The 22,804-nt window shown below is 41.0% G+C and overlaps 1 protein-coding gene across 2 annotated transcripts; it reads left to right on the forward strand.

The window, feature by feature from the left end:
- The first annotated feature begins 313 nt into the window (after positions 1 to 313).
- Positions 314 to 22,795, forward strand: rft1 (RFT1 homolog). 2 transcript variants are annotated; one of them, XM_081379892.1, is made up of 14 exons: positions 314 to 579; positions 679 to 764; positions 844 to 963; positions 1,231 to 1,420; positions 1,509 to 1,610; positions 1,709 to 1,843; positions 1,924 to 2,002; positions 2,090 to 2,140; positions 2,683 to 2,813; positions 2,901 to 3,045; positions 3,163 to 3,268; positions 4,115 to 4,364; positions 6,463 to 6,586; positions 22,655 to 22,795. In XM_081379892.1, exons 1-14 carry the CDS (start codon positions 517 to 519, stop codon positions 22,741 to 22,743), a joined length of 1,671 nt encoding a protein of 556 aa, XP_081236018.1. In that variant the 5' UTR covers positions 314 to 516; the 3' UTR covers positions 22,744 to 22,795. The 2 variants fall into 2 exon arrangements, with proteins under 2 accessions (XP_081236018.1, XP_081236017.1); XM_081379891.1 differs by lacking the exons at positions 6,463 to 6,586; positions 22,655 to 22,795 and adding exons at positions 4,447 to 4,645; positions 6,187 to 6,283.
- The last annotated feature ends 9 nt before the right edge of the window (positions 22,796 to 22,804 follow it).

Here is a 22,804-nt window from a genome sequence, read left to right on the forward strand (position 1 = left end):
TCATAATCATAACCATCATAACCTGCAAAAAGAGCACCGAACGAATATTTTTTGTTGAAGGTGATTCAAAAGATTCGAATCACTGGGATGAATCAAAACCCCATCAACATCCTGTAAACAGTTTAAACAAGTTAAAAGTGCTTCAAAATAAATACAATTATGAAACAAATTGAACTTGAACATAGATTTAGTCTCGGGTCAGTGTTTTATTAACATTTTGAATATTTGTAAAATAACGCGAGTCGTCTATTTCCAAACAAAGCCTTAGTTAAAAACGTCACCGAAAATACACGGACTTTTATTTTGAAATGTTGGTGAAACGGAAGTATATTTTTATTTGACAACTTGTACAGTTGTGAAATACCATAGTACCAAATGGCAAATACTACTTGTGCAGAATCACAGTAATAATATCTGTACAATGAAGCGAATGCAGCGCTTATTTTTTACCGGTGAATTTCGGTGATTTTGTTGTTAGTGATTATAAATAGTTGTGTTAAAAAAGAAAAGTTCACAATGGGCTCAGAGGATGTGCTCAAGAGTGCTTCAACACTGGCTTCTTATAATGTCCTGCTTCAGGTACGATTAACCAACTTGTACGCACATACAGACGCTAAATACACCTTTATTAGAGACATATAATAAAGTAATATTCCTCTTGAAATGCTTATATTTCAGGTGATGTTTCGAGTGTTGACATTTCTCTTGAATGCATTTACTTTGCGGTTCGTGTCCAAGGAGCTGATGGGCGTGGTAAATGTCAGGTGGGTTTACAGTTACAAAACATAAACTCGAATATTCGTTTGAATGGGCCACAAACAGCAACGTTTGCTTTTGTTACAGGTTGATGCTGCTCTATTCTACACTGGTGTTTCTGTCGAGGGAGGCGTTCCGGAGGGCGTGTCTAAGCGGTGAAGGGGCGGGGCGTAACTGGAGACAGGTCATCAACTTGTTATGGCTCACGTAAGTACAAGAAATGAAATGTTGATAAAAACTATAATAAAAATAAATGAATACTTTATTATTTATCTTTTAGTGCTCCCTGGCTGCTAAATAGTTCATTAAGGCCCCTTTCTGTTCATTTTCATCCTTTTGTTGAAGCCATCTGCTTGCCTTATTTTTTTTAAATAATCATGTTTAACAGACAGAAAATTGCATAAGGAATATTTCCCCTAAAAATTAAAATGTTGTTTTTTTTCCCTTTCATTGACTTTCTTCTCAAACTGGCAGATTTCCTCTGGGGTGTGTGTGGGGTGTGTTATTGGTGTGTGTGTGGTGTTGGGTGCTCCAGGCACCTGATCCGGAGTCCATCCCGCATTATGTTCCCGCTGTTGGATTGTTCTGCCTGTCTGCACTCACAGAGCTGCTGGCCGAACCTCTTTGGGTTCTTGCACACGCGCACATGTTCGTCCGTTTGAAGGTGTCAGAATCTGCCTTTCACACTTTAAATTGCACTTCAGAATCATTGTATTTTGAATAAGATGAAACCATCTGATGCATATTCACAGGTGATTACGGAAAGCTTAGCCATGATTGCTAAATGTCTTGTTACGGTAGTGTTGGTGGTCTCAGCGCCTCAATGGGGGCTCTATATCTTCTCTGCAGCCCAGGTATGTACAGTATGTTTGAACGTTTACAACATCTATAGCTTTCGGTTGCAATACCTTTCAGTTTGTAATCTCAATTTTGTGTGTTTTTCATTTGACAGTGCATCTATGCAGGGTTTTTGCTCCTTTGTTATGTGTTATACTTCGTCCATTTCCTTGGCTCAGAGGAAGCAGACAAGAAATTGTTCCCTGTTCGTCACATAACAGATCTTCTGCCATCTAGAGTGGATCATGAGGTGTGACTACTTTTACAACACAAGGTCTGCTGTAGACTTTTTCTTTCAGTGTAACAACTTTGCTGTATATTTGTTTTTAGCCACTGCTAAACTGGAAGTTGACCACACTAACCTGGAGCTTTTTCAAACAGTCATTTCTCAAACAGATACTTACAGAAGGTAAGTGCCCATCATGCTCAGTTACGTAGTTCTAGTAGTAGTAATTGTTTAAATGATGTTGATAAATATTTCATTTTGATTTTATAGGCGAGCGTTATGTGATGACTTTTTTGAATGTGCTTAACTTTGGAGACCAGGGTGAGTTTGTACATTCATAAACACAATCTACACTGCCTGGCCAAAAATTGTTGTGATGCTATTTCTATCAAGATGTGCATACATTTTTGGTCAAGAAAGATCTTTTATTGAGACTTTCCCAATAAAAGACTTTCAATGAATTTAAGGTCTGGACTCAGAGGTGCCAATTCACGTGTGAAAATGCTTCCTGCTCCCTCCAACCATTCGTTCACAATTTTAGCCTGATAAATCTTGTCATTGTCACCCTGGAATATGGCCATGATATGTCTTCCTACATGGTTGTTTAAGAAATGAAAAGATACACACTCCATCAATTAGGGTTAGATGAATTGTTGCCAAACATATAACATGCTAGAAACATAATAATCACTGCAATAATTATCCAATCATAGATTCTTAAGCATTTGCCTATTTACTGTAAATCCAAACAGCGACTTTCTTTTTTGGCCGGGCAGTTATATTTTATTAAATATTATACTATTATACACATCATATTTTCCTTTACTTGTATTTTTATTATTATAATTTTTTTTTTTTAACAGGGGTTTATGATATAATAAACAATCTGGGCTCAATGGTGGCTAGATTTCTTTTCTTGCCCATTGAGGAGAGTTTCTATGTGTTCTTCGCTAATGTCCTGGAGCGTGGACGAGATGTACGACATCAAAAACAAGTCAGTATCTGTTTATGGTCATAAATTTATTTAGTGCAGCCAGCCAGATGTGGGTTGGATAATTGTAAAACGCTGATTGGTTCACAGGAGGAAGTTTCCATGGCAGCTGAGGTACTGGAATGTCTTTTGAAGCTGGTGCTTTTGATTGGTCTGGTCATCTCAGTTTTTGGTTATGCATATTCTCATCTAGCACTTGACATCTATGGTGGGGAGCTTCTGAGCAGCGGAGCCGGTAAATCACCAATATGCTCATACTGGATACCTGATTTGACTATCTTTTCAGTTCAAATAAATACATTTTTATTTGTGTGTGTGCCATAAAAGTTGAAATGGTTTGTGTATTTTGCAGGGCCAGCTCTCCTACGGTGTTATAGCTGTTATGTTCTGCTGTTAGCTATTAATGGAGTAACTGAGTGTTTTGTTTTTGCTGCCATGAGCAAAGAAGAGGTTGACAGGTGAACAACACATAATTACTATATGTACACTACTGGTCAAAAATTGGAGGTCTATAATTTTTTTTTTTACTGTTGGCAAAAGAAGTCTCTTCTGCTCTTCTACCAAGGCTGCATTTAATTGACTAAAATAGTGTAAATATTGTGAAATTTTATTACAAAAAATTTATTTATTTAAAATAACTGTTTTCTATTTTAATATGGTTTAAAATGCAGTTTATTCCTGTGATGGCAAAGCTGAATTTTCAGCATCATTCAGTGTCACATGATCCTTCAGAAATCATTCTAATATGCGGATTTGCTGCTCAAGAAACGCTTCTCATCACAGTTGAAACCGGTTGTGCTGCTTAATATTTTTATGTAAACCATGATTTAAAAAAAATCTGGATTTTTTGATGGATACATTTATTTGAACTTCTTTTTTCTATTCAAGAACCGCATTTATTTTTATTTAAGATTTAAAATAAAGTCCATCTTCACATTCACTTTTGATCAATTTAATGCATCCTTCCAGAATAGGTCAAGTCAAGTCATCTTTATTTTTATTTTGTACAATGCAAATCATTTCAAAGCAGCCTCAGTGGTAAATAGAACAAATAATGATCAATGATGCAAACAGAATTTAATTTAAAAAAAAGACAATTGTGTCTTTTTTTTTAACTTACTGATCCCAAACTTTTGAACCAGAGTGTAGAATATATATATATATATATATATATATATATATATAATTTTTTTTTTTATATATATATATGTAAAAAATAAAATAATAATAATTTTTATATATATTTAAAAATGTAATTTTCTAAGAAATTGATTAAATAAGATTCTTTCTCTCTCTCTCTTTAGTTACAATCTAGTGATGCTGGGCCTGTCGGTCTCTTTTCTGCTGCTTTCGTATTGGCTAACCTGGATGTTAGGAGGCATTGGCTTCATTTTGGCAAACTGCTGTAACATGGCTTTACGGATCACTCACAGTATTGTTTACATACATCGCTATTTCCTGCAAAGTGAATGTGCGCCGCTGTGGGGGCTCCGCCCACATTCTGCTGTCATAATTGCCCTTGGAGTGAGCTCTATCCTCACAGGCTTCTCAGAGGTATCGTAGCCAGCGACTTTAAATATATATAATGTTTTGATGAACTAATTCAAATCTGATTTGAAACCATTTTGTCTTTCAGAGCATGTTCTGCTGTGATGGTGGCTGGTTGCTAAGGCTGGTTCATGTTGCCGTGGGGGCAGTTTGTCTCCTGAGTGTGGTCATCACAGTATTTCTAACAGAAACAAAACTTGTGCAGTTTGTCAAAACTCAGTTGCTACCCAAATACAGCAAGAAACTTACATGAGCTTTTACTTTGAAAACACCTAAACCTTCCCGAGGTGAGGTTGACACTAACATGTTATGGACCAGATTTTGCCTCGAGTTTTAAAAGCTGTGTGTAATATTCTACAAACATATTTTGTTTTCTTAAAACAATGGGAATATTTACTCCAGAAGACGCAGTGCCTCTATGTTCAGTTTTTGCTAATGACATCAAAAGAAGTTTACTTAGATGCTGACAGTTTGAAGGTTCTTGTCCATAACTTATAGAACATTTTATTGTTTGATTACAGAACAAACACACAGAATATTGTAATGCAAATATATCAAATGTGCCTGTCATTCCTTCATCTCCAAGAAATACATTACGATTCTTCGTCTTTTGAACATTAATGATTGTTTTAGTGAGCATACCAAAGGTGTACATTGACCAAATAACTAGTACATTGTACCTTTTACATTACATACTAGATATACTATAGCTGTGTAAATCAGTGGTGAACTTTGTATAGATGGTGTTTATGTATAAAATGGTTCAGGTTACGATTGTCTTTGAAAGACTGGGAAAATATAGTCTACTCTTCTAATATTTGGGTACAAATAAAACCGTTGAATGGACTGTTTTGCGACTTTGATTTACATACAATACCATTATCTAAGGTCACAATTTTTTTTTATTAAAGAAATTAATACTTTTATTCAGCAAAGATTTATAAAATGGTAGCACTTTATAAGGTCCCATTCGTTAACATTAGTAAAATGCATTCGCTAACATGAAATAACAATGAAAACAATTTGCATTTTACAAGTGTTTATTAATCTTCAGTAATGTTAGTAAAAATATAATTGTTCGTGTTAGTTCACAGTGTATTAATTAATGTTAACAAATACAACTTAATGTATTAGTAAGTGTTAAAATTACCATTGACTATCCTCAAAGTATTCATTGTTAGTTCATGTTAACTAATATAGTTAACTAATGTTGACAAAAGAAAACTCATTGTAGTGTCAAAAAATCAGATGTGACAGTAAATATGTTTACATTATTAGAAAAGATTTCTATTGAAATAAATGTTCTTTTGAAATGAACTTTCTGGGGAATCCTGGGGAAGAAAAGGTATTACAGTTTCTACAAAAACATTAGGCAGCACAAATGTTTCCGACATTGATAATAGTAAGAAATGTTTCTTGAAAACTAAATCAGTATATTAGAAGGATTTCTGAAGGATCATTTGACACTGAAGACTGGAGGAATGATGCTGTTTGAATGTTTTACAAGCCAGTGAAAACGACATTAGGACAGCTGTAGGTATAAAGACTTAAAGGACATTACTGTATAAGCAAGTCCTAATTACCTCTCCTTAAAAAGTATGTCATTCTAATGGAATACGCAAAAGAGACAAATTAACATTCACAAACAAGCACTTAGCAACCCTCAAAACCCCACCAAACACAACAGTGTACAAATAAACACTTGCACTCCAACATGAGCAGATACAAGACACAAACCATAAACTGTTTTCATTTCTGAGCTGCTGGAACTAATTGAAGTACTGAAGATGTCATCCTTAAATAACCATGTGTTTGTTTACCCTACAAGAACAGTGACTGATTAAATGGGAGGAGGAACCGTGTGACTCATGCTTTGGCCAAAGGAATTATGGTCCATTTGGGATTGGACTTGGCAAGGGAAGGCTGTGTGTGCGTGTGAACAGCATAAATGCACATCCAACAAGTATAAAACAGAGAAACTTAAGCAAGACTTTAAGACATCACAACTGATTTTGAGAGTTGACCATGTCTCAAGTAAGAGAAAGAAGAGACACTGAGAAGAAATAAATATCCTTTTGTTTTTTCATTTTCTGTTTCTCTTCAGCAGGGTGGGGAAGAGGAAGTTAAGAGGCCTGAGGTGAAAGCGGAGGATTTGATTGGAGCCAGGGATAAGCTAGCATTTGGAACAGAGGTGAAGAGCAAGACCTTTGAGGTGATGCAGGAATGCGGTGAGTCGAGTCGCAACTGTTAGATCAGCAGAAACTGTAATAATTCAGTTGGAAGGTAGTGTGATGAAATGTGATTGAATCCTAGTGTCCCTATTTTTTTTTTATTTTGGGCCAAGAGGATAAAGAAAAGCTGTGTGTGTGTGTGTGTGTGTGTGTGTGTGTGTGTGTGTGTGTGTGTGTGTGTGTGTGTGTGTGTGTGTGTGCTTGCATTTTATAGTGTTTCCACTCCATATATAGCAGGAAGTCAGAACTCAAACACAAAGAGAGGACACTCCTAGTCACTCTTGTTGCGCAACGATATTGATTTGTTTATATTTTTATTCCTGAAGATAGTCCTTGCATTTTTATTAGCCTTTTATAATCTCGACTTTAAGATTCCAGTTGTAATATTTTCAGAGGTCGAAAGTAACAAAGTACATTTACTTGAGTACTGTAGCCTACTTACTGAAAGTACACTGTTTGAGTATCTGTACTTTACTTGAGTATTATTTTTTCTGGAAACATTTTACTTTTACTTGACTACACTTGAAAGACAAATATCGTACTTTTTCCTCCACTTCATTTCAAGGTCCTTGAGTAGAAAGTAGTAACGTCAGTCAGGGGATGAATTTGGTTGCATTTTGGTTGGAAATGAATGTCGGTTTGGCGTCAGAACCCGACTGATGTTGGTTTCTGAGGTCAACCTGATTTAAATTTTTAACCACAATACAACGTCTGTCCAACGTTGGAGATTAATGTCAATCTGATGTTGGATTCTGACATCAACCTGATTTTCATTTTCAACGTTGGATTTGGTCTTTTAAATGCGATTTTTGTCATTGTTTTGGAGCACACTAGCTTATAGATAACAGTAAGGCTAACATATTCATACTAAAAGCCAAAAAACCTTTAAATAGGGCATTATCTGAGGGAACAGCCAGTTGGGTGTTTGGAACCATTGTGGATGTTATTGAGTGCCCTTATTCAATCTCACATTCAATCCCACGACTGGAACTGTGTTCTAGAAATAAATTTTATATTGATATGAGATTCAGAGGCATAAGGTACTGTAAGTATTACATACAACAATGCTTTGACATTTACTTTTGATACTTAAGTACTGTAAGAAAGCCTGTCCTAGGAACTAATGTTTTGTTTATTGTTTCCTACACGTTCCTATATTAGCGACGCACCCCGGTAAAAGATGACGGTGAATCATTGTTTATGCTGGTGGTTTCGTTCTGTGTAAATGCGTTCATGCAATAACTAGCATATACAAGCACAGATGCATACAAGATAAATAAACGCCTTATCAAGAATCTCTTCTCCACTCCTGATTCTCTGATCGGAATCTGATTCATATTTGGCCGCCTCAACCAGCTAACTTTCAATTGTAGTGATACTTCGCTACATTAATATGGTCCTTCGAGCCGGATTGAGTGCAAGATCAAACCAGTATGGATTCAGCAGAAAGTGACACATTAGAGACAATGGACAGACCTCGCCGCAGGACTAATCTGCCTTCTCACCTGGACGATTATGAGGTTGGCTATCGACCCACTGAGGACCCTCCTCCTAAAGCTTCTTCCCACTGTCCCAGTCAACCAAGAAGCAGCTCGAGGAAAACGTCTCGTAGTGGCGTGAGCTCTCATTCCAGGTCAAGTAGGCGCTCTATTACCTCCACTGGCGTTTATCTTCCACCAGAACTCTCTAGTGTCCAGACTGCTATGTTTGAGGAGAAGATTAAACAGAGGCAGTTGGAAAGTCTCCGCCAGCAGGTCGTGGAGGACTCACTGGCCGATGTGGAATATCAGCGACTACAGGCACAAGCTAAACAGGCCCAGCGTGTTCAAGAGGAAGCTCTCACAGCTAAGGAGGCCTTATCCAAGCATCTAGAAAGACAGCGTAAGCTGCAACAAGCAGAGACTGAGTTTGAGGTGGCGAAGCTGGTATCTTCAATGCTTATTAAGGACTCTGGTCAAACAACTCCTGTGCCTCCAGGCTCACCAGACAGCCTTTCACCTCCACTTCAGTTTGTACATATTAGTCCATCTCATCAATCACCCTCTCTCCAGCAGCCCTCTGCTCAGTCACCAGCTGTGACCTCAACCATACAAATTTGTTCGGCAGAACAGATTATTCTTGATGACTCGTGGGTGGCTCAGCCATCAGTTAAACCACCCGAATCCGGGAGTGCACCACATGCAGTGCTCAACATGTTACCACAAGCTGTCTCCTCACCCATCTCCAATGTATCTCAGACAACCCCTATAACTGCACCAGCTCGTACTGTGTTGTCGACATCGAATATGGTACCCCAACCACACTCAAGAGCCACAGTCATGTCCACTGCTGCACACCCCTTGACTACAAGCACGCCGGCAGTGTCACATCAACCTACAACAGCAACACTGCCCCCATCTACAATGCCATATGCTGTGCTGCAGACAGCCATCCCTCCTGTGACAACGCGCACACGTCCGCTGCAGCCTCCAGTTACCAGCTATCAGGTTTCATCTGTGCCACCTCCTGGCCCTAGCCGTTCTCAACCACCTTCATTCTTGCCCTTTCAGCATGATGGTCATTCAGCATACCCTGGTACAGAGCTACTGTTTGCATCAGCCTATGGCATCCCACAACCCAAGTTGCCGGTGTTCGAAAGTGGTAATGAGAGTGACTTCGCCTTATTAAAGCTAGCACTGGACAACTTGTTGAGCAATCACAGCCATCTCAGTGAGCAGTACAAGTATCATGTCTTGCTTAGCCATTTGAAACTTCCCAGTGCTCAGCAGCTGGCTAAAGCTTATATGTACCATCCGCGTCCTTATTCAGCTGCACTGCAGGCTCTCCAAGACAAGTATGGCCAGCCAGGACAGCTCGTCCAGTCAGAGTTGGGTGCTATCATGAGTACTCCACCACTGAGAATGGGTGATGCTAACGCTTTTGACTCTTTTGCATTGTCCGTTCAATCATTGGTGGGCATGCTGAGGACACTTGAGGGCCAGAACAGTTACGAGCTCATGTGTGGTTCTCACGTGGATCGTCTGCTAAGTAAATTACCAGCTGCTTATCGTGATGGGTTTGTTGAATACTGCCTAAGCAGGGGTATTCTCCAGATGGGTACTGACAAGACCTATACACTTCCAGATTTGGCCACCTGGCTAGAGATTAAGTCTCAAGCGAAACGCATCTCCAGCCGAGCTGCAACTTTGTTCCAGAGTGACTCGCCCAAGTCCTATGTTAAGGCTACGACATTCACTCGTCCCAGAGAGCGACCTACACCAGTTCTTCTGGCCAATGAGAGTGGAATAAGGCCCCCTCAATCTGCTGACGCGAAACCCAGTTCAAAACCAAAGCCATATTGTCCCCATTGTGATAACAGGGACCATTACCTCAACTATTGTGACCAATTCAAGAAGTTAACTTCTCAAATTGTCACTTGGATTAAGGATGGAAAACGCTGCTGGAGATGTGGTCGTTCACATGCAGTAGAGGCCTGTAACCTCAAGCGTCCTTGTAAGGTCTGTAAAGAGTTACATCTCACAATTCTACATGACTCAATTAATGAGACCTCCAGGGCTGTACTCATGGTAACTCTGCCACCTACCAGGATCTACCTTGACAGACCTAACCGTTCTCCAAAGGTCATGTTGAAAGTGGTCAAAGTCCTTCTCCACAATGGCCGACACACTATGGAAACCCATGCAGTCCTCGACGACGGATCAGAGAGAACAATAGTGCTCCAGCCAGTGCTACAGCAGCTCAAGTTAACCGGCACTCCGGAATTGCTTCCCCTACAGACGATTCAGCAGTCTCACACTGAACTTGACGGGTCATCGATATCCTTTGAGATTTCTTCAGTATCCAAGCCCATGACAAAGTTCACTATACGTAATGCATTCACTGCGACTGGTCTGTGTCTAGCGGAGCACACCTACCCAGTGTCTGCTCTGCAGAATGCCTATCGACACCTGAAGGATCTGTCGCTGCCTCCTGTGGACAGGGTAAGGCCATTGCTCCTTATAGGGTCAGATAATCCCCACCTCCTGACACCAATCCAGCCCATACACAAAGGCCCGATTGGGGGACCCATTGCTGTTTGCACACAACTCGGATGGTCTCTCCAGGGCCCAATGAGTCCAATGCAACCATCACGAGGGAATCAGCAGTGTCTTCACATCATGACAGTTCCAACCCGTGATGATCTCATCCACCATGTGGAAAGGCTTTGGCAGGTTGATACTCTCCCTTATAACGAGAAAATGATCACCAGGTCCAAGCAGGATCGAGAGGCTTACGCCCTGCTGCAAAATGCCACAATCCGGGTCAACGTGGATGGTGTTCAACGTTACGCTACACCATTGCTGAGACGAACGTCAATGAGTCTACTCCATGTAGCAACCGAGACTGTGCTTCCCAGTTTGCGCAGCACTGAGCGCAGGCTGGTACGGGATCCTGAGAGGGCTAAAGCTTACTGCAATGAGATCCAGAAGTTGGAGGTGGCTGGTTATGTGGCTAAGATCACTCTGGAAGAAGCCAACAAAAGTGAAGAGTCTTGGTACATCCCGCACCATATGGTGCATCACGACAGTAAAGACAGGATAGTCTTTAACTGTTCCTTTAAACATCAGGGACAATCCTTGAACGATCAGCTGCTGCCTGGGCCGACTTTGGGACCTTCCTTACTGGGTGTCCTCCTGAGATTCCGCCAGCACACGGTTGCCATCAGTGGGGACATCAAAGGTATGTTCCATCAGGGACGCTTGCTGCCTAGGGACAGGTCAGTGCTGCGGTTCCTTTGGAGGGACATGCGTCGGGACGTGGAACCTGATATATATGAATGGCAGGTACTTCCGTTTGGCACTACCTGCAGCCCATGTTGTGCTATTTATGCCCTCCAAAATCACGCCCAAGGACACAAAGATGACATGGCTGACCTAGTTAACATAGTAGAACATTCCTTTTACGTTGACAACTGCCTTCACAGCACACCAACTGCAAACGAAGCAAAAGAAATTGTGGATGGACTGCGCCAGCTGCTCGCCGATGGAGGCTTTGAGATAAGGCAATGGGCAAGTAATGTACCATCTGTGATCCAACACCTTCCCACAGATGCCAAGTCCGCTAATAGCGAGCGCTGGTTGGCACAAAACAGCACTGACCTCCAAGAACCCACTCTTGGGCTACTGTGGAACTGTATCAATGACACCTTGGGGTATAACTTACGCTCTACGGAGACCGCTGCTCCTACCATGAGGAATATGTATAGGACATTGGCAAGTCAATACGACCCTTTGGGGTTCATCATCCCATTCACCACCAGGGCCAAGGTTCTCGTCCAAGACCTTTGGAAGAATAACCTCGGTTGGGACGACCCCATTGAACCTCTGCATTTGAGAGAACAGTGGCTTGCCTGGGTAGGAGAACTACCGACTCTCCTTCAGTTGCAGTTCCCTCGTACATACACCTCTGCCTTCAATGACAACAGTTCTGTCATCCGAGAACTTCATGTCTTCAGTGACGCATCGGAAAGAGCTTATGGCTCGGTTGCATACTTGCGTACCACAGACAGTCAAGGACAAGTCACTGTAACTTTTGTCTTGGCCAGGTCTAGAGTAGCACCGAGGAAATGTCTGTCCATGCCTCGTTTGGAGCTGAGTGCAGCGCTGACTGGTGCCCAGTTGGCCAAGGTGATCCAAACAGAGTTGACCATTCCTATTCACAAGGTTACTTTCTGGTCCGACTCCACCACTGTGTTATACTGGCTGACATCGGAGTCTTGCCGCTACAAGGTGTTTGTCGGAACACGTGTAGCAGAAATACAGACCCTCACCGATATGGCTGAATGGAGGTATGTTGAGTCGGTTAACAACCCTGCTGACCACATCACACGAGGTCTTACACTAACTGAGTTGGCAGGTCCTCATAAGTGGAGCTCAGGACCATCCTTCCTGAACCAGTCAGTTGATCAGTGGCCATCCACACCTAAAATTGGAAAAGAGCCAGATTCCAGCGAGTTGAAGAAGGCTGCCTTTATTGGCACTGTTTCTGTGCCTAATAGTTCCCTTCCTGACCCAAGCCAGTTCCACACATGGCAAGAGCTTGTCCAGGCTACTGTTAGATCCCTGCATGGGGCGGCCGGCACAGATAATGACACTCTTGTCGGGGCTTCTGATTATATTGAAGCAGAGAGGCTCCTCCTGGCACAGGCCCAAAGTGATTCATTCCCAATCGAAGTTAGGGCTTTAAAGGCTGGACAGTCAGTTCCAGCTGACAGTCGTTTGAGCTCTCTTGCCCCCAAATATAATGGGCACACTGGTCTCATTAGAGTGGGTGGAAGGCTACATCGTGCAGGTGACCTTGACCTGGATACTATACATCCAATTGTGTTAGACCCTGGCCATCCCATCACCAAGCTGCTAATTAAGGAGACCGATCAGCGACTTCTTCACCCCGGCTCAGAAAGGGTCCTAGCTGAACTGCGTCGCCAGTACTGGGTACTTCGAGGCAGAGAAGCAATTCGTAAACAGCAACGCAACTGTCAAGACTGTCAGCGGTGGCGTGCTAAGCCTCAAACCCCACGATTGGCTGATCTACCGCCTTGCAGGCTGAACCTTGTAACGGAAAGCAGATGATCAGGTCTGCCTTTGTGTTGATCAATCAAATCTAATCAACAAACAAAAGGTACTGATTAACCCCTCAAAACAAAACAACAGTGTTAGCAGATGCTCGGTCAGGTCCCCTGAGTTAATCTCATCAACTCAAGAAGATATTCACACTGAAAACGAAGGACAAAGTTCGCCACGCGGTTCCACGTGTGCACGACTCTGCATACACACACACAAAACACAGACTCCTTATCATGCCCGACCACTTGTGGTCAAAATTACCTTTTTAAAATGTTTAAAATGTATTTCTTGCTGTGCTTATGATACTTATACCCGAAATACGATATCTATAAGCTTTATTGATATGTAATCAGTTTAATATGCATGTAATCACGAGAAATCCTGTTTCTTTGTGTTGTTGACTAACAGAATTGTCATTCGCGGTATTGTTTTGTTCAGAAGAACACAACGGTGTTGAATATTTAGCACAGAATATTAGAGGATGCATTATTTGATTAATACCAGTTTTATAAATGTTTATGAACGAAGTTTATTCCGCCAGCATTAGTTAGAAGAGGCGTGTACCTTTCCAAATGAAAGGACATGACCACAATACGTCCTCCCAGGCGATTGGGTCACGCACGCAAGGGGGCGTGACTTGAGCTCCTTCAAAACACAGCGGGCTCTCTCACCTCTCTCTCTCTCACCTCGCTCTCATCCTTCCTCCTCTTCTACCGGCGCGACGCTTCCCCGAGGAACATCCCGGAAGGCCTCGGACAAACACATGTTCGAGTCGTAGCAGCCGTTCCTTTGCAACTAAGTTATATTTGCCTCTTCCTTCACGGAAGATGAAGACGAACTTTCTCGGTAACGTTACATTTCAGTGAGCCTTTTCAAGCTTCCCGCGACACCGGAAGACGCAGTCGAAACAGGACCTCGTCCGCGCTTTCAGCATCAACCAAACAGAGAACAGACTTGCAAGTATATTTATCTGATAATAGCTGCTTTTCTGGGGTCCGGCTTTTAGGTTTCTGTATGTAACAATTACTAGCTTTCTTTCTTTCTTTCTTTCATTTCATTTTATTCTTATCACGTATGTTATTATTGTTTAAATGTTTGTTTGTGTTTATTGTTTGCATTTTTACGTACGTTTCTATTCGTAGCTCATATAATTTTTAGTCACATTTATTAAAATCCATTTATACTTTTCACTGTCTCTGTGTTTGAAAACCCACCATTCTAAAGTCAATGAAACAAAAGATCCAGCTACAAGCTCGATATTAGACTACATTCAGTAGTTTTAATTAATAAACTCAGAAGATTTGATGTCCGTGGCCAGGAGATCAAACTTTCTTGGAGTTTGTAAAGAGATAACCCTTCTTAACTGTGATAATCTCACCTTTATTCGCTGGACGAATAACGATTAGATCAGTTACAGAACCAGTTAATCTCTATAATTGATAAAATAAAGGTACATGCGACTTATGAATTATTAATACTTATTAATATTTCCACAATTCCCTATATTCTTGAGCTAATTCAAATTTACCCAAAGTCGTATTCGCTACATTTTGGTGGAGTTATTTTAGGCAGTTTCAAACTTTATTTGGTGGGCAAAATTCAGTTTCAGTGAATGTGTATTATTGGTATTAATATTTGTAACGTTACACGCGCGTTTTGAATTGTGAGGTAAAGTCTAAGCATTTTTAATCACTGTTAAGAGCTAAAACTGCAGTTCATGACATTACATTGTGTCTCTGTAAAGACGAAGCAAAACTCTTTACAGTTAGTACATGTAATATGATTTAAACCGACTAAATGAAGACGAAGGATCTCTTTTAGGACGAGGACGTAAACCTGATCTGAACAGTGCTTCAGTTTTCAGTCGTAATAGGCCTTATACAAAACGTTAACGATAAACTCCTGGTTAGACATTGGCGTCGCGAACCAATTTTGAAAAACCTACGCATAAAATCATAAAAGGGCTATTTTGATTAATGCTTATGGGAGATGAGTAGATGATAATTCCTGCTCATAGCTGTTTGATGCATGTGTGCTCACGGCTTAAATTCACAGATGTCTAATTCCTGTCGTGCTCATAGCTCTAATTAAGTAAAACAGAAGAATAATCCCTGTTCCTGTAATGAACAGAAGATAATACCTGTTCATAGCTGTAAGTAAACAGAAGAAAAAAATTCCTGTTCACAGCTGAAATAAAACAGAAGGTCTAATTCCTGTTTTATTGTAAACCGTTTCATATATAATGTGTAGTTGGAGACCAGTTTTATGAATTAAAATAGATGATAATTCCTGTTTTCATTCTAAACCGTCTCAATGTGTAATGTAAAATGTGTAATTCCTGTAGTTACATGTTGTGAAACTCGCATTTTCCGCATGCAACAGAGCGCGAAATACTCGTGATTTCCACAGATAAAAAAATCTGCTGTCTCAATTGCTGAATCACGTCACCGACACTAGAGGGCAGCCTCTAGGTGTGTGGCAGGTTGTCAAATCACGCGCCCTACACCGACGTCATCCTGCGTAAGCGTCGCTTCCCCCTGACGTCAGCCTGCACGAGCGCAACTACGCCATCTTGTGGCGTTCTAAGATAATACCTGCTTTTAATTTCTTTTTCTCTCTGCATTCAATTTCTCTCTCACTTAACTGCATTCAAGCTTAGCTTATGCTGATATTACTTGGAGTTAGACAATTCCTTTTTCCCTGTTTCTGACTGTCACACTTTAAGTGAAGTTCGAAAAAAAAAACTTTTTTTGAATTAAAGCTTAGACTTGATTCACTCAGTTATTGATAGTCCACCCAGTCCCAGTCTGCATGTAAGTGCTTTATTGCTACCCTTTTCGTTTGATTATTTTTATAAGCAATACTAATAACTTCAGTGTTATTGTAAGGATTATAGGAAGTCATTCTGAATTTCAGTTTAATTAATTTCAGTATTGATACATCACTGTCATCATTCTAATTTTCTTTCCTTCCTTATTTTTATTATTTTGAACCTCCCCTTGCATGCTTAGTTGAATTTCAATTCAAACTAGTTTAGGTTATTCTGATAAATCACCATCAGTTATCCTAATTTCCCTTTTGTTGTATCACTATTTTAGTAAAACCTTTGCCTCGGACTCCTGCATACATATTTACTCAATTTGATGACACCAGAAAGCCTTAATTTACATTAAGTCTAACACCTTAATCCCTTATTGTGTATCTATTGGCAGAACTCAGTCAGTGTTTATAGGCTTAGGCCTCTTTATTTTTATTTTTATAACACTCCCCGTGTTATTGCTTGTGACATTTCATTACAGACCAATTCACTTCCTTGTGTTGTGTTTCCCTTTGATCTTCCCTACCTTCAACTTTGTTTTTATTTAAATTTTTCTCCATTTCTGTTGTGATTTGTTTCTCTCATTTCACTTACAGACAGAACCTAAGAGAGACCCCAGGAAAGTGAATAGAGTAACGATCAAAGCCGGCGTCATTAGACGACCCCCAGGTTACCGCCTGTCAAAATCTCTATTGTGGGCTTTATCCATACCCACGAAATTGGCTCCGCTAACTGTCGGCATCAGTTAGCCCCGAAATTCTCATAAACGGCATAGCCCGTATGAGTATAGCTCATTTGACCCTAAAACCAACTTGCATTTTGTCTCTTTTTGTGTGTGCTGTGCTTCTCTCACCACAGTAAGCAAAGATGTCGAGCTCATCCAGTCACCCAGTCCGCTGGCGCACTCTCGAAACATGGCTGCGAGAAATGACAGCAATGGTTCTGCCCCAGGACGCCGCTGACCCACAGTACCTGGACCAGTTTGAGACCTACGATCCAACCCAGAAGTACGACCATGAGCAGCTGGCTAAAATCTTTGGAGAACTCGCACTCAACCTCGTCATCAAGGCCCGGGCCAGCGAAAGGACCAACGCCGACCTGCAGCAAAAGACAGCCGCACTACAGCTCCAGGCCACAGAGGCCCTGGAGGACCTGGCACACACACAAAGCCGTCCAGAACTCCAAGCCCAGACCGTCGAACCTGGAACCACTCTCCCCAGAACACTGGTGAGCCAGAGTCTTCTTACACAACAGATGAAGACAGTGCAGCCACGTCTGACACAGACACAGAAAACGAACACTGACACCTGCTGCCTCAAGGTCCTGGACTGAACTGCAGTTGAGTAACCAGACCAATGTCTGCGCCACACACAGACCAACCACCCTCACGATTGCAGTGACTACACAGCAAAAACAAACTTTACCAACTACACTGCACGCCTCAGAGCTGCTTACGCTACCTCCGCTGTGTTAAAAGGTCATGCGGGCCTCTGAAGAACAGACTTTTTCTATGCCGCCACTTACCCCTCCACCACCCTCGCAAGCCATCTGAGCTCACTGGCAGCCAGTGCCTCAGACAACTGTCTGCCACCACGCACAAGCTGCGTTCACAGGACTTCTGTACGCATTGTGCACCTGTGCCATCACAGCGCCACAGCTTGTAAGGCCACAGCGCACAAAGGGGGGTCAGGCGTGCCGAGAACACATCATGTGCTGAACACCGCAGCACCAAACCCACGATGCTGTGGTGGTTCGCTAGAAAGCAGCCACAATCGGACATCACCAGATCCGGCATCCGGCATCGCATGGAGAGAGAGCAGCCCTGAGTCCTGATTACCAAAGCAGGACTCACACTCCGAAAGTGTACATTCGACTTAAACCCAGCAACGTCGAAAGAGCACATTACCTCAACGAAATGTGAACATCCACAGCCAAGCTCACAACGCCGTGTCCGGCGGTTTCCTATGGAACCCCGAAAAGGGGGGATCCCACACTATCGACCCCCCTCAACCTCATTTGAGCTGAGTCATCAGCCTAGCAACCACCTGCCATCTGACCATTGTTACCGTGATGAGTCAACTAGGCCCATACACGCCCTATCAACTCATCAAGGGGGGACTGTAACGGAAAGCAGATGATCAGGTCTGCCTTTGTGTTGATCAATCAAATCTAATCAACAAACAAAAGGTACTGATTAACCCCTCAAAACAAAACAACAGTGTTAGCAGATGCTCGGTCAGGTCCCCTGAGTTAATCTCATCAACTCAAGAAGATATTCACACTGAAAACGAAGGACAAAGTTCGCCACGCGGTTCCACGTGTGCACGACTCTGCATACACACACACAAAACACAGACTCCTTATCATGCCCGACCACTTGTGGTCAAAATTACCTTTTTAAAATGTTTAAAATGTATTTCTTGCTGTGCTTATGATACTTATACCCGAAATACGATATCTATAAGCTTTATTGATATGTAATCAGTTTAATATGCATGTAATCACGAGAAATCCTGTTTCTTTGTGTTGTTGACTAACAGAATTGTCATTCGCGGTATTGTTTTGTTCAGAAGAACACAACGGTGTTGAATATTTAGCACAGAATATTAGAGGATGCATTATTTGATTAATACCAGTTTTATAAATGTTTATGAACGAAGTTTATTCCGCCAGCATTAGTTAGAAGAGGCGTGTACCTTTCCAAATGAAAGGACATGACCACAATACGTCCTCCCAGGCGATTGGGTCACGCACGCAAGGGGGCGTGACTTGAGCTCCTTCAAAACACAGCGGGCTCTCTCACCTCTCTCTCTCTCACCTCGCTCTCATCCTTCCTCCTCTTCTACCGGCGCGACGCTTCCCCGAGGAACATCCCGGAAGGCCTCGGACAAACACATGTTCGAGTCGTAGCAGCCGTTCCTTTGCAACTAAGTTATATTTGCCTCTTCCTTCACGGAAGATGAAGACGAACTTTCTCGGTAACGTTACATTTCAGTGAGCCTTTTCAAGCTTCCCGCGACACCGGAAGACGCAGTCGAAACAGGACCTCGTCCGCGCTTTCAGCATCAACCAAACAGAGAACAGACTTGCAAGTATATTTATCTGATAATAGCTGCTTTTCTGGGGTCCGGCTTTTAGGTTTCTGTATGTAACAATTACTAGCTTTCTTTCTTTCTTTCTTTCATTTCATTTTATTCTTATCACGTATGTTATTATTGTTTAAATGTTTGTTTGTGTTTATTGTTTGCATTTTTACGTACGTTTCTATTCGTAGCTCATATAATTTTTAGTCACATTTATTAAAATCCATTTATACTTTTCACTGTCTCTGTGTTTGAAAACCCACCATTCTAAAGTCAATGAAACAAAAGATCCAGCTACAAGCTCGATATTAGACTACATTCAGTAGTTTTAATTAATAAACTCAGAAGATTTGATGTCCGTGGCCAGGAGATCAAACTTTCTTGGAGTTTGTAAAGAGATAACCCTTCTTAACTGTGATAATCTCACCTTTATTCGCTGGACGAATAACGATTAGATCAGTTACAGAACCAGTTAATCTCTATAATTGATAAAATAAAGGTACATGCGACTTATGAATTATTAATACTTATTAATATTTCCACAATTCCCTATATTCTTGAGCTAATTCAAATTTACCCAAAGTCGTATTCGCTACAACCTGTATAAGCCACCTTTCCATTCTACTGGTGTAGACTGCTTCGGCCCATTTGCAGTCAAAGTTGGTCGCCGCCAAGAGAAAAGATGGGGGATTATCTACAAATGTATGACGACACGGTGTGTGCATCTGGATCTATTAGAGCATTTGGACACTGACGCATTCCTGCTCTCTCTGCGTCGATTCATAGCACGAAGAGGCAAGCCTATGGAACTGCTTTGCGATAATGGCACTAATTTCGTTGGAGGTAATCGAGAACTACAAGAGACCTTCACTGCCATGTCTCCAAAGCTCCAGGAGCTGCTGGCTGGGCAGAAAATCCGGTTCCGTCATAATCCACCAAGTGCTCCTCACTTCGGGGGAACCTGGGAGCGTGAGGTAAAATCAGTCAAGACAGCGCTGCGGGTAATCCTGCGAGAGCAGTCAGTCCCAGAACCAGTACTACAAACCCTTCTAGTGGAAGTTGAAAGCATCTTAAATGCCAAGCCGCTCGGCTATGTATCCTCAGATGTCGCAGACTTGGATCCAGTGACTCCGAACTTGCTTCTTATGGGTCGCCGTGATGCCTCTCTACCTCAGGTCCTGTACGACTCTAACAACTTGCTAGGAAGACGGAGATGGCGACACAGTCAGGTGCTGGCTGACTGTTTCTGGACTGCCTTCATTCGCCATTACCTCCCAGGCTTACAAGGTCGTCACAAGTGGAGGACGGATGGCAAAGAACTGACAGTGGGTCAAGTAGTGCTTATTGTCGATCCCCAACTTCCACGGGCGCTCTGGCCCGTCGGCACTGTGATGGAGACCCTGGCTGGGTCTGATGGTAAAATCCGTATCGCCAAAGTCAAGGTTAAAGAGAAAACCTACACCCGTCCAGTTGTCCGACTAATACCACTTCCTCATCTTGAGGATTATGACACAGACACTGCAGACAGACTTTCCTAGAGTGTTTAATTATCTTGACAGATAATTGGGGCGGCTGTGTAAGAAAGCCTGTCCTAGGAACTAATGTTTTGTTTATTGTTTCCTACACGTTCCTATATTAGCGACGCACCCCGGTAAAAGATGACGGTGAATCATTGTTTATGCTGGTGGTTTCGTTCTGTGTAAATGCGTTCATGCAATAACTAGCATATACAAGCACAGATGCATACAAGATAAATAAACGCCTTATCAAGAATCTCTTCTCCACTCCTGATTCTCTGATCGGAATCTGATTCATATTTGGCTGCCTCAACCAGCTAACTTTCAATTGTAGTGATACTTCGCTACAAGTACTTCTAAAAACGAGTACTTCTGTTCTTTTACTTTTACTTAAATCGGTATTTACAACTTTTACTTGTAATCGAGTAATATTTGACCAGTAGTATCTGTCCTTTCACTCAAGTAAGGAAGTTGTGTACTTTGTCCACCTCTGAACATTTTACAATGTATTAATTTATCTCTATTGTAGAAACAGACTATCAATAATGTTACCTTGAATATGAAAATGTTGCCAGTATGACATTATCGAAGACTTAAAAGATTGGGTAACACTTCATAGTCCAGTCATTTTATGAAAAAAGGTTGAACAAATTGCAACAGAAGCAAACTCAACTGATTTTGTATCCTCAATATGTCCTGAGTAAGGAAAAAAAAGCCCAGAAGAATCCCATTAGGGGAAAGTTTCGAAAAAAGATCCAAATATAGCCTATTCATACGCCTATTCATTCTTTTTCTTACGTGAATAGGATACAAATTTTAACCTTTAGATATCACCATGAAAATTACTGAGCTGATTACTTACAACATGAGAAACAAAAAATGTATTACAAGTTTTTAAAATTGTTTGTTAACATGGACAAACGGAGCACAATCTAATTACGTATGTGCTAATTTGCATAAATACCACAACAGATCTAAACATTGGGTCTTGCCAGGTGAAAATATCTTGTTGAATCTTGTTGACATATAACAGTAAAATACTTAATATGAAGGTCTGAATGGAACCTATTTAGGCTACCCATGAGCGTTAATACATAGAGGCAGGAAGAAGTACTTTAGAAACCAGCCTTTCATGTTAAAAAACAATTTTAAAAAACTTGTTGTAATACATTTTGTGTTTGTCTTGATGTAAGTAATCAACTCAGTAATTTTTATGGTGATATCTAAAGGTTAAAAATTTTACCCTATTCACGTGAGAGAAAGAATGTTAAGGCGTATGAATAGGCTATATTAGGGTCTTTTTCGAAACTTTCCCCTAATGAGATTCTTCGGGACTTTTTTTCCCTTATACTCAGGACATATTGAGGATACAAAATCAGTTGAGTTTGCTTCTGTTGCAATTTGTTCAAGGTTGACCCCCATTTTAGCTTAAAATGACTGGACTATCACAATAAGGTCCAATTAGTTAATGCATTAACTAACAATAAGCACCTTTGTAACACTTTCTATGTAACTTTGTTAACATTAGTTAATAACAACTCATATTAGCTCAGGTCCATTAAATATTAACAATGTTCATATTAACTAATGTTCACAAATGAACATTATTGTAAAGCATTACCAAAGATTGTGTATACCATTAATAAACACTTTGATTCTTTACATGTGAAGTTTGTATTTTACAGTATATTTAATGTTTTATTCACTTCTTATAAGATAAAAAATGCTGTTGTTTTAAACCCAACGTTGGGTCAATTACGGACAAACCCAGCCATTGGGTTACATTTTTAAATTACATTTTTAACCCAACGTTTGGGTTTGTCCATATTTGACCCAACGTTGGGTTAAAACAACCCAGCATTTTTGAACTAATAACTATAGTTATTAGTTCAAATTTGATGTGTTCTGTCAGTTCAAACATGTATATTTTACATAAATGGAGCACTTTGTATTGAGGTAAATGAAATTCAAATGTGTAGGATGTTGAATGTAGTTTGTATTATTGTGTATTCTGAGCATCTGTCTCTTTGTATCTTTGTTAGAACAAGCTGGGAAGGTCGCGCCATCCATCTTCAGCAAAGCCCGCTCAGGATCTGAGACTGCCTTTAACAAACCCAGCAAAAGAAAGTAACTGTGGGACCATACACTTAATTTTGTTTCACTGAATCCTACAGCTAAAACATGTTAAGGTG

Source organism: Scardinius erythrophthalmus (assembly GCF_964197995.2).
Source record: "Scardinius erythrophthalmus genome assembly, chromosome: 12".
NCBI classification, from domain to species: Eukaryota; Metazoa; Chordata; class Actinopteri; order Cypriniformes; family Leuciscidae; genus Scardinius; species Scardinius erythrophthalmus.

Coding starts and splice junctions, on each gene's coding strand:
- rft1 (XM_081379892.1), top strand. CDS start 517: ATGGGCTCAGAGGATGTGCTCAAGAGTGCTTCAACACTGGCTTCTTAT. Junction 580..678: donor CTTATAATGTCCTGCTTCAG/GTACGATTAACC, acceptor CTTATATTTCAG/GTGATGTTTCGAGTGTTGAC. Junction 765..843: donor ATGGGCGTGGTAAATGTCAG/GTGGGTTTACAG, acceptor CTTTTGTTACAG/GTTGATGCTGCTCTATTCTA.